Source organism: Sinocyclocheilus anshuiensis, unplaced genomic scaffold (genome assembly GCF_001515605.1).
Source record: "Sinocyclocheilus anshuiensis isolate Anshui unplaced genomic scaffold, SAMN03320099.WGS_v1.1 scaffold1095, whole genome shotgun sequence".
NCBI classification, from domain to species: domain Eukaryota; kingdom Metazoa; phylum Chordata; class Actinopteri; order Cypriniformes; family Cyprinidae; genus Sinocyclocheilus; species Sinocyclocheilus anshuiensis.
Window position 1 is genome coordinate 1,076,332 of NW_015544226.1, and position 14,698 is coordinate 1,091,029.

Here is a 14,698-nt window from a genome sequence, read left to right on the forward strand (position 1 = left end):
GAGAGAGACAGGGTCACATCACAAGCACGTCAGCTGTCTTAACCGCGGCTTGTGTACTGCATCATCACTGTGTCTGTCACGCGACTCTGTTGCCCTTTTCGGGCTTGAACTGATGGTAAAACTAACGGTCTTGATATTTACTTTGAAAGTTTGAAGCTCGCGATTATGGTAAGGGGCATTACATTTCCGACGCGTACTTGTGGTGTTCGGCCAATCACAATGCATTGGGTCAGCTGGCCAATCAAAGCAGACTGTGCTTGTCAAAGGAGGGGGCTTTGTTGAAAACTATGTGTTTGAGAGAGGCGGGGCATAGAAGACCTACAATAATGTACAGTATTTTAAAAAATAATGTGTTTTTGGAACATTAAAGCATGTCAACATATTCTGTTACACCAAATACACAAAATAATGATCTTTAAAATAGCATCATATGACCCCTTTAATTCTTCTACTATTTTTTTTTTAAAGCACTAAGCCTTCAATGTCCAGTCCAAACTTCCTGTTTCAATAGGAAATATTTCAACACGGGAAAAAAAATAGCATTTGTCAAAACTATTTCATGATGTTTCTACCATTTCACAATGACAGGCATTCTTTTTTGTCCGTAATACAAATTTGTATTTACATTCCGATTTAAAAAGAGTGCCTAGAGGTCCAAGTAAAACTGAGAAGCAAGGCAAAAGGCTATAAAAAGTTATACATTAGTAATCAGAGTATATTACACAAATCATTTCATGTACCTGACTAATTATACAGCAAGTAGAGGGGGAAGAAAACCTGCACACTGATATTTTATTTAATTACAAGAATCGCCTGCAAAGCTGTATACGATTTCAGTATCAAACAGGACACAAAAAGGTTCAGATACACTTTGGCTGAGCTGTTTAACCAGATGCTGACAACCTCATTTACTAATGGAACAAACAATAACGCCTTGGAGTAAAAACATTGCATATAAATAATAGAAGAATGTGAGGAAATCTCACCTGCCGGCCGAAGAGTCTCTGCAGTAAGCCCTGTTTGGGTGGGGGCGAGGGTTGACCTCTCCAGTCCAGGTCAGGGGGCACAGTGGCATCCAAATTCAAGATGTTAAGTTCTTTAAAGCACTCTGTCTCTATCATCTGAATGGACCAATAAAATAACACACTCAGAATTAAAGTCAAACTAATATAGGGAAAAATGGGGCTTGTTGTTACAGGGGCAAGTTGTGATAAGGTCCATCTTAGTAACTACAAAGGTTTGAAAACCCTCTTAAATTAGCAATTTTTTTTAAAAACGGTTTTGTTATTTGAAATAACTGATTGGATTACTAACTTAAATAAAACTAAAATAAAAATAATGAAAACTATTTAGATATATTTGTAAAAAACAAAAACTAAAAAACTAAAAAATTACAAAAACTAAAATTAAAATGAAAACTGAAAATATAAAAATAAAAGTAAATTCAAAATAAGAAAAACTATACGTATATAAATAATATACTTATATTACACATATAATATATACTTAAATATAAACTATAAGTATATAAATAATATTAAAATAACAAATTCTAATTAAAATGACAATGTCCCTGTCACCTTTATTCATATTAAAAGTAATTTATAATGTTAAGTTAGAGATGCATTTATCTTACATTCTAATATCTTGATACCGTTTCTAAATAAAGATTATGAAACAATTATAAAGGTTATAGGATGAAAGCGGTCATAACGTCATGAACTACGAATGAAATGCAACTAACAAGAAATTATTGGTTATTAACTAATTACATGCACAATAACCTGTAACTTCAACTAATCTCTAATTACTTATATATTGTTTAATTATATATATATATATATATATATATATATATATATATATATACACACACACAAATTTTTTGTACTTTAAATCACATTGTCATAACTCGATCTTCTGATAAAACAACAGACTTTTCTCTGGTGATGTATGCCAGGCTTCTCGAATCATTTAGTCTGCTTACAATCATCAAATTCTCACAACTAACTGCAATTTCGCATTCAGATCTACTTTACAATATGGATGAAACGTTTCATTGTGACTTTAAATTCATCCACTTTAAAGCAACACCACAACAGCTATACACATTTAGACCGTAGTCTTTACTTTCAGCCATTGTGTTGCTTTTCTTTCTGATTTCTAGGTGCTCCTGTTCCTTTTATTTTGCAAGAATGCATCTTATGTAAAGGTAACAAACACATCAGAGCAGGGTTGGGTTAACCTAAAACCAGACTAACTATACAAGCCAGTCAATTTCATAATGACAACATTGCATGCATGTCAAGAGAAAATATCACATATTTGCATTAACTGAAATCTGTTTGTACACATTATCAAAGTCAATGTTAATTTCATTTTTATTGCATGCTGGTCATAAATCATCAATCAGGGTTCAGAGTAGAGTTTATTCTGGGTAGTGACCTGACCTCATTTTGCCAGGGGATGGGAACGTTTCCTGTGGATACTTTGCTGTAGAAGGAGTCATCTTTGGGCTCTAGCTCCACCCCTTTCACTGTGGAGAACTGTTCAATGTCCAACACATCCTTACAGTAGATGGCCTGAGGCTGAGACAGACATAAAATCATGTCATGCTACGCACTTTGTGCGTTCATGAGACGAGAAGTGATGTCTGATTCATGAACAAATCATTTGCAAGTCACACTCTGATCCGACTTTTGTTTTCTTTACACAAAGGTGTTGTGTCATTAAAAACAAACAAAAAAAAAAACTTTTATGATACTTTCAAGTAGTTTTGCATTCTTTTTGAAGCTTGAAAGTTCCATTTCTCATTTACTAAGGAAAGAGCGACTGGCACATTATTCAAAATGTCTATGCTCCAAGAACAGTGGCAGTGCTAGGCTTGATGGGGCTATAGCCCCATCAGAAACTTGCTTAGCCCCAGCACAGCCCCCCCAAGGATTTCCTAGTGATGTTCCTGTTTTTTGGTGTCACTTTCATTAACACTGAAAAATAAACATAAAAAAAAATGCCTAATATGTGGCCTATAAACAATTGATATTATGGGGGAGGGGTCAAGCAACGCGCAAACTGTGCGCAAGAGTTATGCCGGTGAAAGTAAAAAAACTGACAGAGCTTTCTAACACTGCATTAATGGCGCATATTCTCTGAGAGAGAACGAGAGACGAAACGACTTCAACATATGCTGATAACGGTATATAACTGTCTTAAATTATTCCCTAATATTGGCCCGTATAGTGAGAAACATGAGAAGAAACATATTTCGCGTTAAACAGGTTGTTTTTGAAAATCTGTGCACGAAATAAAGCTGCTCTTAATTTTCATTGATGACTGTAGTGTTAATAATTTTAATTATAGGTCTATAATTCATTATATAAATTATTAGACTTGTTTAAAAAAACTTTTTAAAAACATTTTCAATGAGGAGTAAGCTAATAGCCTAAACTTTAATTATCCTCACAGCGCGTCATGCGGTGATGCGCTATGAGGAGAAGTTTATACCACAGAAAAAAATGTTTTGCCTTTTTCGAAGCTGCTGTATAACACAAGGTGGCTGAATTTGCATGCTATTTAGATAGCTGAAGCTTATAGGCGTTCATTACTTTCACTCAATTTATTTAGTTTTTTAAAACACCCTCTGAACTGATTAGCCCCCCCTTAGCACCACCAACAAAAAAACCCTGGAGCCGCCACTGTCCAAGAAAAAAAGAAGTTTGAATGGGTTTGGAACTTTGGAACCAAATGAGGATGATTATTTAGGAAGAAGGAAAAAAAGAAAAGAAAAGGGAGACTTTTCTTTTTGGGTGAAAAAAAGTTATTTAAACGGTGAATGAGGAATAGTAATAACAATAGGGTCATTCCGTGTTAACTCAACCAGAGGTCCCCGGTTCAAATTTTTCATTTTGTCAAGATTTTTCTGAAGAAAGATAAACATTTATAGTGATGAAAGCCAAAATATTACATGTTAAATTTACTGAGTAATCCACTATTTTGTAGAGGGTGGTCAAAATGTCAATTTTCACTTGAGATTCGGAGCCAAATTACAGGAGGGTAAAAATGAGATGACTTTAGAAAGATGGCAGCATTATTATGTTATTTTTACACAGAGATAGTATATGCCAGTTGTGACCATTGAAAAATGGGAAAAAAACACTTTTCTCCAAAGTTTGAATGCCTGTAACTCAAGAAGTATTTAAGATATCTTAAGGCCATTTTTAGAATTTGGGTCTTAAGAAACTTTCCTTTTGGCATTTTAATTCTTAATGCCCTGTATGGTTCAGTTCCATAGATATTGGGATCTAAATATGGCTCCAGGAGTAAATGGCTCCACGTCCAGATTGTTTAATATTACCCATTTCAGTGGTCGAAAACCAAATGTTGATCACTTTGTGTACAGCTGATATTTAATTTTTTTAAAGGGGAATGTCTGAAAAATATTGAAACTAGAAATATATATTGTCTCTATCAAAACAATTGCATAGAACATAAATGTTTGAGTGCCATAAATATTCTTTTTCCAAAGTGTGCATGTCCGTAACTCAAGTAGTTTACAAATATCTCACTATCATTTTAAATTCTGGTTCTTAATAAACTTTTCTTTTGTAATCTTCATTTTTAAGGCCTTATACTGTTCAATACCAGAAATATGTGGAGCCCAATGTGACTCAATGTCCAATTTGTTGAATTTTACCCATTTTAACTGGTTGAAAACCAAATGTGGTCACTTTGCATACAGCTGATACTATTCGTATTTCAAGAATAATGTCTGAAGAACAAATAATATTAAAAAGTAGAAATGTATCTTGTTTTTCTCTATAAAGACAATTGCATAGAACATATTTAGTCCCAAAAATTCACCCCCCCAAAGTCTGCATGCCTGTTACTCAAAAAGTATTAAAGATCTTAATATGATTTAGATTCTGGTCCCTAAGAAACTTTTCTTTTAAAATCTTTATGCCCTATATGGTTCAGTCCCTGAGATATGGGGAGCCTAATATGACTCAATCTCCAAACTGTTGAATCCTACCCATTTTCAATAACCCAGGGTTTATGAATGTACAGTGTGACATGTCAGATTATGAATAACTAGAATTAATCGCTAACTCCGGGTAAAATATGAACAGAGTGAAATGTAAAATAAGATTACCCAGGATCCCATTAACCTGGGGTTTATAATTACCCAGTGTTAATTATTTCAAGTGTGAGATACCTTAAATGTTTCAAAGTTTGATTTACTATCAGTGATTCCTCCAAATTTGCCCCTTAGCAGTAGATACTACTTGATCAATGACTATGCTTCACATGTTATAACAATAAAAAAGAAAAGGAAATTCCAATACTTAATCCAGGTGAGGCCAATCTTGTTATTTCAGAAGCTGTTAAAATGAACAAAATCCCTTCATCCAAATATCACTGAAACTGATTCAAATATAGAATCTTATGAATAGACTACTGAGAACAAGGTAATGTGCCTCAACTTGCCCATTTCAGTGTATTTTAGCAATCAGACATGTATGTTCTATGCAATTGATTTGTTTGTTTATACAGTGGGTACGGAAAGTATTCAGACCCCCTTCAATTTTTCACTCTTTGTTATATTGCAGCCATTTGCTAAAATCATTTAAGTTAATTTTTTTTCCTCATTAATGTACACACAGCACCCCATATTGACAGAAAAACACAGAATCGTTGACGGGGTCTGAATACTTTCCGTACCCACTGTATAGCACATTTAATGCAACCACTGTTGCCCAAAGTGCTTCACAATCACGAACACAAACGCATAAATAATAGAAAACCACAAAATATAAAAGACATGCAGAGAGCGACACACACAGAGTCATAGCTAAAGTAAACAATCAAAACACCCCATCATGTAGACGCCCAAAATCTCCAGAAGTGACCAACAAGGCCAAAGTGACCAACATTTGGTTTTCAACCAAAGAAAATGGGTAAAATTAAACAAATTGGATATTGAGTCACATTGGGCTCCCCATATCTCTGGTATTGAACAATATAAGGCCTTAAGAATTAAGATTATAAATGAAAATTTATTATGGACCAGAATTTAAAATGATAATGAGATACTTTTTCCCATTTTTCAATGGTCACCACTGGCATATACTGCAACAAAGATAGCTAACGTCAACAAATTTTACTAGTAGACCTACCAATCTCTGTGTACTAATAACATAATGATGCTGCCATCTTTCTGAAGTCATTTTACCCCCCTGTAATTTGGCTCCGAATCTCAGGTGAAATTTTTCTTTTTGACCCCCCTCTACAAAATAGTGTATTACTCAGTAAATATACAGCTGTGTCATTTAATATTTTGGCTTTCATCATCATTCATGTTTATCTTTCTTCCGAAAAAATCTTGACAAAATCAAAAATTTGAAATGGGGAAATTTCTGAAATTTGGTTGATTTGACACGGAATGACCCAATAGTAGTTGTGTTTGATATTCCCAATAAAATTAGTTCAAATTAGAGTCTCAGAAGATACTTGCATCTGGAATAAAGGGCGCTTCGAGCATGCCAGCTGCAAGCCGCTTGAAGTTGATGGAACGAAAAATAGCGTGGGCTTTCACCTCTGAGGCTCCATCCCCCTGACAGCCAAGCCTCTCACTAGGGTCTTTGGCTAGCAGCTAAGGCAAAAAAAACAAAACAAACAAAACATTCTTCATTAATATGCCACTTGCTGAAACAAATCATCTTTGACACCTTTTTGACAACTGTTACGATGTTTAAAATCTATTTATTTGTTTTAATACCATATTAACATCATAGGATATAATTACAGAAAAAAACAGAAAAAATACAGTATATAATTAAGCTTCTTACAACAACAACTATATAAAATCTTTCCTTTCCACACAAAAATGAAAATTCTGTCATCATTTGCTTACCCTCATGCTGTTTTTTTTTTAAACAAACAGTTTCGGTTCCTATTGATTTCAATTGTATGGACACAAATGATAAAATTATGACAGAATTTTCATTTTTGTGTGAACTATCCAATTAAGATGGTCAAAATGTGTTCTGCAAGCATTTCAGAACAATACAGCCAACTAAAATTGTAACATTGCTGATGTGTTCATTTTGCACATTTCAAATGTGAACAGAAAAAAAATGGGGATTTTCTCAGAAATACTGATGTATGTGTTTAATTGCTATTATTTATTATTTAGATCAGTAAATTGGCATAGCTTGTAATCAATAATTGGATTATATAATGAATAATTGTTTGGATACTAACCATTTTACAGAGTGATTTGGCATCCTCTGAGAACTTGCTGGAATATTCTTCCTCCACCTCTTTCACTAGCCGCTCCACATCCTCTCGCTTAATTTTTTTCTTGCGCTGCTGAAAGGGCGACTGGCCTTCGATCATCTCATAGAGGAGACAGCCGAGAGCCCACCAGTCTGGACTGAATGTGTAACGCTCATTCTTCACCACCTCTGGGGCTGATGGGGCACAAACATATTCAGGTTACACTGATTGATCCAGCTGCTGCTGATATTGTTTAGATCTTAATAAAGGCAGATACATACCCATGTACCCCACAGTTCCCACCCGGCCTTTGATTGTCTGACCTTCTGGTATATGCACAGCCAGGCCAAGGTCTGATATACGTATATGACCTGAGGAAAAACATCACAGCTCTGTTAAATTAGTCTTTCCATAAGCAAGCTTAAATGAGGTCTGTCAGTGGTTTGACACACTAGATATCTTTAAAAGCTTCTTAGTGCATTTACACTAACTAGTTTTTATTTTTTACTAATAACTTCATATTACAAGTTATATGTATACAAACAAACAAAAGAAAAAGCCATTTTTTTTGTAATTTCATATGCCAAAATTATATAATATATTTGAATTATCTTCATTTGAAAGATTTTCAATTAACGCAAGGGTTCCCACACTTCAATCATTTAATTTCTATGATTTTTCCATGATTTCTCCAGTGGTTTGTGACAACCTAATAATGATTTATTATTATAATTCTGCTGAGATCAAACTCGCAAAACTATATTCATTTATATTATAAATATAAAAAAAAAATCCCTGCTTTTTCTAGGTTTCCATGAATGTGGGAACCCGGCAGCATGTCATGTAATTAATTTGATTTAAAAAAATGTAATTTATTAACAGCCCTAGTTTAATTAACTTACACATACAGCTGACAGTATGTTATAAATGTGGATGCTGAATTTTATGGCTCAAAAAAATATTACATACTCTACCCCCTCTTGTGGCAAACACAAGTGCTACAGTTTAGAATGTGACATTCTGTGTGGCATTGCTTTTAAGAAATTTGTCATACAGTTACCATTACAATAACCACCAAGTTTGATTAGCAATCACAAAGAAAATATTGGTTGCTAACCATGATCGTCCAGTAGTATATTTTCTGGCTTCAAATCCCTGACAGAAGATAAACAGAGAAAGCAGGTCAGTCAACAATCAAAATTACACACAAAAATTGTGCATTTGAAACAGTATTTGAATAAAATCAGTATTTTCATTTTTTTGCATACAATCCCTTGTAAACCAAAATTCAATTGAATCTTTTCACCTGTATACTATCCTCTCCCGGTGGAGGTCTTCTAACCCGCAGCAGATCTCAGCAGCATAAAACACGGCTCTCTTCTCATCAAAACCTGCCTCTCCCATGTGGTATATATGGAACTTCAGGTCCCCTCCGTTCATAAGTGTGAGCACCAAACACAGGGCGTCTTTCGTCTCGTATGCATACGCGAGACACACCTCCATGGGAAAACAGAAAGGTACATTGGTTCAATTACAAAACAGAATTCCCATATTTGATACAGCCTGTGTGGGAAAGTGTCTAAAAATGGAGGATAAATTAAAGGGGTCATATGATGCGATTTCAATTTTTCCTTTCTCTTTGGAGTGTTACAAGCTCTTGGTGAATAATGTTCTTTTTAGCAGCATCATATGACCCCTTTAAGAGAAAATCCTGAGAATAACCGCCAAAGAAAACAACTGAAAATAGCATGCTCGTGGTCAGGCCTTTGGATACACAAACTCCCAATACAAAGTTATTATTTCATCAAACTAGGGGTTACCATCAGATGTTTAGGTTTTGAAAGACTGCTGGAGATCCTCTTTTCAATTTGATATTTAAAAAAAAAAACTAATTTTTCGGCTTCTGTTTTTTTAATAAAATGTAGGATTCTGAATGTAAACATTAAATAGAGACAATAGTAAAACTACAATTTCTCTACATCAGATCTCCTGCCTTAATCTGTGTAAATTTTAAGATCCAGAATGAGCACACAGATGTGATCTCACAGGAAATGACAAAAGCGTGGCCTCTGTGAGCTAATCAGCCCAAAAACAGAAGTCAGAACTACAGCAACTTCACGTTTTCTTTTTAATGTTTTTTTCATTTTTTTGTTGTTGTAGAAAACATATGTGGTACAACGGAAGACATGGAAAGATAAGGTGATGCTCCAACAAAATACACTTAAGATTGAGCAAAATAAGCAATTCAGATGCTTACAACAAACCGACTGTTGACTTTCTCCAGAATCTGCTTCTCGTTCAGGGCCATGGACTCTCCTTTCCTCTTTTTGATACGTTTCTTCTCCAGCTTTTTGCAGGCGTACATCTTCCCTGTGGCCCGCACCTGGCATGCACAGACCTTGGGTGCAAAAAAATAAATAAAAAATAAATAAATAAAAGCACAGTGGGAGAATTGAGGGGCCCATTTATTTGCAACTTTGTTACATGAAATACTCCTTTATGTGCAAGAAAGCATTATGTTAATTGTAATTAACATAATTATGGCTGTACTACCCAGTATACATAGAGATATTTCATGTAATTTTTGGGGATAGAGGGGTCAATTTGACATTTTTTTTTTAAATTTTATCAGTTTGGCAATCGTTTTTGGTTTGGTGGGATTCATTATCTTGACCTTTGAAGGGTGAATTGCAAATGTATGGGTCACATTCCACCCTAAAATAATTAAATACATATATATTTTGCATTGTGACATTTTTTTATAATTACACAATTAGTTTTTGTTGTGATTCTTATTGTCACTGATAAATCAGTGTAAAAAATGTACTATAAAAAATTTATATAAATATAAAATTCAATAATTAAAAAAAAATGTCAATACAACTACTATTATGAAAAAATATCGAAATAAAGCAGTTTTTATTTCATTTCATAATTTATGACTCTGACATGTTCCTTACAGGGATTCATATATAATAACAATAACGCCTTGATATGTTTCTGCCATAAACAGAGCAATGCTTAATCATTTCAGACTCACCTCACCAAAGCCTCCCTTTCCCAAAACCCTATACTGACGGAATGTGTTTTTTGTGACTGGCTCTCTGTCGAGGAGAGGAAGAGAATAATAAACAAAAGTTACATTTCATAAGAACGAACATGACCCGGTCTTATTTATCACATATAGTAGAATAACTTCCTGTTGCCTTCAGAAGTAGCTTATATCTCAAGATACACTGACACACAATGTTAAAAGGCATGGCTTTAATCTAATTAAGACCTTTTTTTCATATTTCGTAAATGGCTAGTGTACTAGGCCCTCTTAATGTGTCCATGAGAATGAAAGTATTTATTCCGGCATATCATGTTCTTCCCTGTAAAAGGTCTGGATGGGAATTGTCCAGGCCTGGTTTAGACTTTCAGTCAGAGGACATTTTTATGACTAAAAGTAAATAAATAGCAAGTTCAGAGTTCACATCTGGTTTGTATAAGCTTAGCTTCAGAAATAAATCATGGCACCCAAAGGAATAATTAGACTACTTGGCGGTGAAGAAAAACTTCTTAGTTACATATAATTTCTCCCATTTAACATGCTCAGGAGAATTCAGAACTACAGAAAATCACTGAGTTTGTACATTATAAACAAAACCAAAAAGTTCAAAAAGTGTTCAGGCGCTGTTTATACCTCTCAAGCCATTTCCACTGTAAGAAGCGACTGTAGTACATACTATCGAGGTAGTCTGCGAAGGGGGCCATGCTCAGGAAGTCATGGATCAGTCTACAAGAGAACATTGAGATAAAGTGTTACTAGTCTGCACAGTGAAAACTAAATCTCACTCTCATATCCTGATTTAATTAATTGGTTTGCATGAAAATGCTCAATTTAATTTCACTCAGAAAAATTTTGCTACAATGCCATGTTTTTGTTAGACAGTGCAAGCATAGTAGTATCTACTAGTGCCATCTAATGGGATAATAAGAGTGTTTCCTGTCTGAAAGACTCACTTGGTGCACTCCATGAAGAGCTCTTTACATGCCTCCTGTTGCAAGCATTCTGCACACTTAGTCACCATCTCCTCTGTTACTTCAGGAACATAGTCCTTTGACTGCAAATGGAAGAATTAGAACATATATCCTTTAAACACAAATAAATGCCCACATGCTCATGAATTACACTATGAACAAAACAACTACGAAAAAAAACAAAAAAACAACTGCATTTAAATTATGATATAAATATTACATAAATATATTTGCAACAAACGCTAAAATAACCTTTGGGTTGAGGTACTTGTCTAGGATTTCCTGTCCACATTCCTTCCTCTTCTCATCTGGCGTTACTTCATACTCTGCCTGAAATGATGGAGAACAATTAGCTATATTTGTGATATCTGCATTCTTCATTATTAATAAACTAATGATGATTTTACAATAATTATCAGCACAGGTTCAATTTTAGTTCAGCTTTATTGTTTAGTTTACAGAGTGTTCAGTGTCATATCTGTAACTGCAGGCATTGATTACAAAAAACAAAACAAAACAAGATTGATTCCATCATCCATTCCGACTGGAATGACATTAAGAAACAGAAAAAACTGAGACAGACTAAATTCAGAAGAACTGTGGCAATGTCTCCAAGTCACTTCAAGAAACCTACCTGCAAAGCAACCTGAAAAACTATGCGCAAGTGTACCTATAGAACAAAAGCTGTTTTAAACACAAAGAGTGGTCACATCAAATGTTGATTTCATTTAGTTAATAGAAGTTAATTGATAATCTATTTATAACATTATTTTTGAAAGCATCCTCACTTTACAGCATTTTTACACAAGTGCCTAGTACTTCACAGTATGGTAGCTTTGTAGGTAGGTTTCTTGAAGCATCTTGGAGACACTGCCACATTTCTTCTGGATTTAGTCTCAGTTTTTTTTCTGTTTCTTCATGTAAATCAAAGACGGACTGGACGATAGTAAGATCGGATCTCTGTGTGGAGCACTGGCTGTTGTCAGACTCTTTGTGCATACAAAAATCTCACGGAATTATTACAATTAATGGCAAAAGGAATGTTTGGAAATGTAAACTGATATTTCCTACTGACACACTACAGCAAAATATAGAAATAACTGACTTAAAAAAAAATTTTTTTAATGAAAATACTAGTGGCCTAAGACTCTTGCACAGTAGTGTATATGAGGGGACATTTCTACAAAGACTTATTTTCTGCAACACTGAAGGCTTAATCAATTACTTGTCTTGATAATTTTCATACATGCAACTGACTGTGGCCTCAGTCTACGAAAAACGTATAAATATTGAAGGAGGGACCAGATTTTGACTTGGGCCAGCAAGCAACCACTGTAGCAATCACATAGCAATGCGCTGGCAACTACCCACAACATCCTAGAACCGTGGCAGAGACATGCACCACTCATATTTGCTTTAGAATAAATGGTTTTACATTCACTTTTGTTTACAAAACTTCAAAGAAATAGAGTTTCTCCACTGAACATGCAGCATCAAGTTCATTAAAGGTGGAGCAAACACCAGCAAGTTTTTCACATGGGCGTGCGCATGTACGTGTAAGATGATATGCACGTTGTGATGTTTATGTTCTAGCTTGCAGGCACAGAGTAAGCAGTACTCTGCATTCCATATCTGAAATGGCATGCCACGTCAAAATATTTACGAATGGAAGATTTGCCCTGAAATGCAGGATTTTGAAGGGCAGAACTGATCTCAAATCAGTGGTTTGAGATGCTTAGCAGAGGGTCTGGTACCCTCTGTTTGAATGTGATTTTATCACCAAGGCCACTGTGCCAAGCTATTAAGTTATGGGTGTGGACAAGAAATTCAGACATTTCTTCTAAGCTAGACTTGCTGGTGGGCATTCACTCAAGGTAGAAGCAGTGCTGTAGATGTGACCCCAGAATTCCTGTACAGAGCTGGGTTGCCCAACTTCTGAATGGTGTGGAGGCAGAGAAACACATAGAAGCAGACAATGAAGGGGACGCAGAAGATATTCTTATGAACTGTATTAGTGGTAAAATGAATGTCAGAAGAAATCTATGATTGCTTTGATTCAAAAGACATTTGCTCTGTTCCAAATCTTTATGAGCGACCACTGTCTACATAGGCAGCTGCCTTGTTAGGCAGCAGACTAGGGATGCACCGAATGTTCGGCAACCGAAATTATTCGGCCGAAAATAGCAAAAAAAGCTCTTTCGGTGTTCGGCTGAATAAGCAAAAAGACCAAATAAATTGTACCGAACAATGACGTGACGCGATCAAATAGCAACCAGCGCAGAGTGAGAGGCGCACACTCTTTATAATGCAACAAACATGTCAGCACAGCAGTGTGGAAGCATTTAAAACTGTCAGAGAAAGACGCAAAAATCATTACAAGCACCGACAGTGAGAGACTGTTTAGTACTGCAGCGCATGTCTTCGATGAGAAGAGGAAGGGGTGAATGTTGCTGGTTACTGTATGATGATTGAAATCGTGAAATGGCCTTAAACAATTAGCAAATAAACTGCAGAACGTCATGTTTTCACATTCGAATTGCATGTATTCTGACAGCGCTGCACAAACTCTATCTGCTTGTTAACCAGGGTTCAAAGTCCAAAGCACGAGGAAAATCTGCACTGAACCAGTGTTACTAGTCAGTTGCTCAGTCACATTTCTTATGAATTTTTACAAGGCATGATGTGACAATGCAATACGTGCAACATATTCGTAATGAGACTCATTTATAAATCTGCTGTTGTCAACAAACCTTCAGAAGTCCTTCTAATATGCTGATTTGTTGCTCACGAAACATTTCTTACTATTATGAATGCTGAAAACAGTTGTGCAGCTTACTATTTTTGTTGAAACAGTAATACATTTTTGTTCAGGGCTCTTGAGGAATGTTCAAAAGAACAGCATTTATATGAATCTTTTGTAACATTACAAATGTCCTTACTGTCATTTTTGACCAATTTAATGTACACTTGCTGAATAAAAGTATTAATTTCTGAAAAATATTAAATCATATAGACCCCAAACCTTTGAATGGTGTATATAACCTTTTCAAACCAGATGTGAGATCCATCATCTTACATAGCATACATCAGAATCTTTAAGGCCAGTGGACAAAGTACCTTTGTGAGATTGAAGATCTGACTCAATGCAATTATGCATGAGTTACAACTCGAAGATTTCACTTGCCAGCTGTGGTTCCAGCCCTGCCAGGTCTTGCCACACATGCACACTCGCTGCCATGTTGTGGAGTCGCTGTGTGTTTCGTTGTGAAAGCGAAACTACTTTGTTTGGTCTTCCAAAAGAGAAGGGGTCTCTTTTAAAGGGGTTAAAAGAGGTTAAAGGGGTCATAGGATGCTACATGCACTTTTACAAGTTGTTTGAACTGAAATGTGTGTTGGCAGT

The 14,698-nt window shown here is 35.3% G+C and overlaps 1 protein-coding gene across 1 annotated transcript in view; it reads right to left on the reverse strand.

The window, feature by feature from the left end:
- LOC107697331 (G protein-coupled receptor kinase 6-like) overlaps window positions 1-14,698 on the reverse strand; it is a 20,606-nt gene that overhangs the window by 2,366 nt on the left and 3,542 nt on the right. Inside the window, exons 3-14 of the mRNA XM_016498068.1 lie at window positions 11,551-11,628; window positions 11,281-11,381; window positions 10,961-11,053; window positions 10,316-10,379; window positions 9,533-9,673; window positions 8,582-8,772; window positions 8,393-8,430; window positions 7,557-7,646; window positions 7,261-7,469; window positions 6,512-6,649; window positions 2,451-2,588; window positions 987-1,121 (exon numbers count right to left, since the gene is read on the reverse strand). Of these exons, the coding sequence (XP_016353554.1) occupies window positions 987-1,121; window positions 2,451-2,588; window positions 6,512-6,649; window positions 7,261-7,469; window positions 7,557-7,646; window positions 8,393-8,430; window positions 8,582-8,772; window positions 9,533-9,673; window positions 10,316-10,379; window positions 10,961-11,053; window positions 11,281-11,381; window positions 11,551-11,628 (1,416 nt within the window). The remainder of the gene's footprint in view (window positions 1-986; window positions 1,122-2,450; window positions 2,589-6,511; window positions 6,650-7,260; window positions 7,470-7,556; window positions 7,647-8,392; window positions 8,431-8,581; window positions 8,773-9,532; window positions 9,674-10,315; window positions 10,380-10,960; window positions 11,054-11,280; window positions 11,382-11,550; window positions 11,629-14,698) is intronic.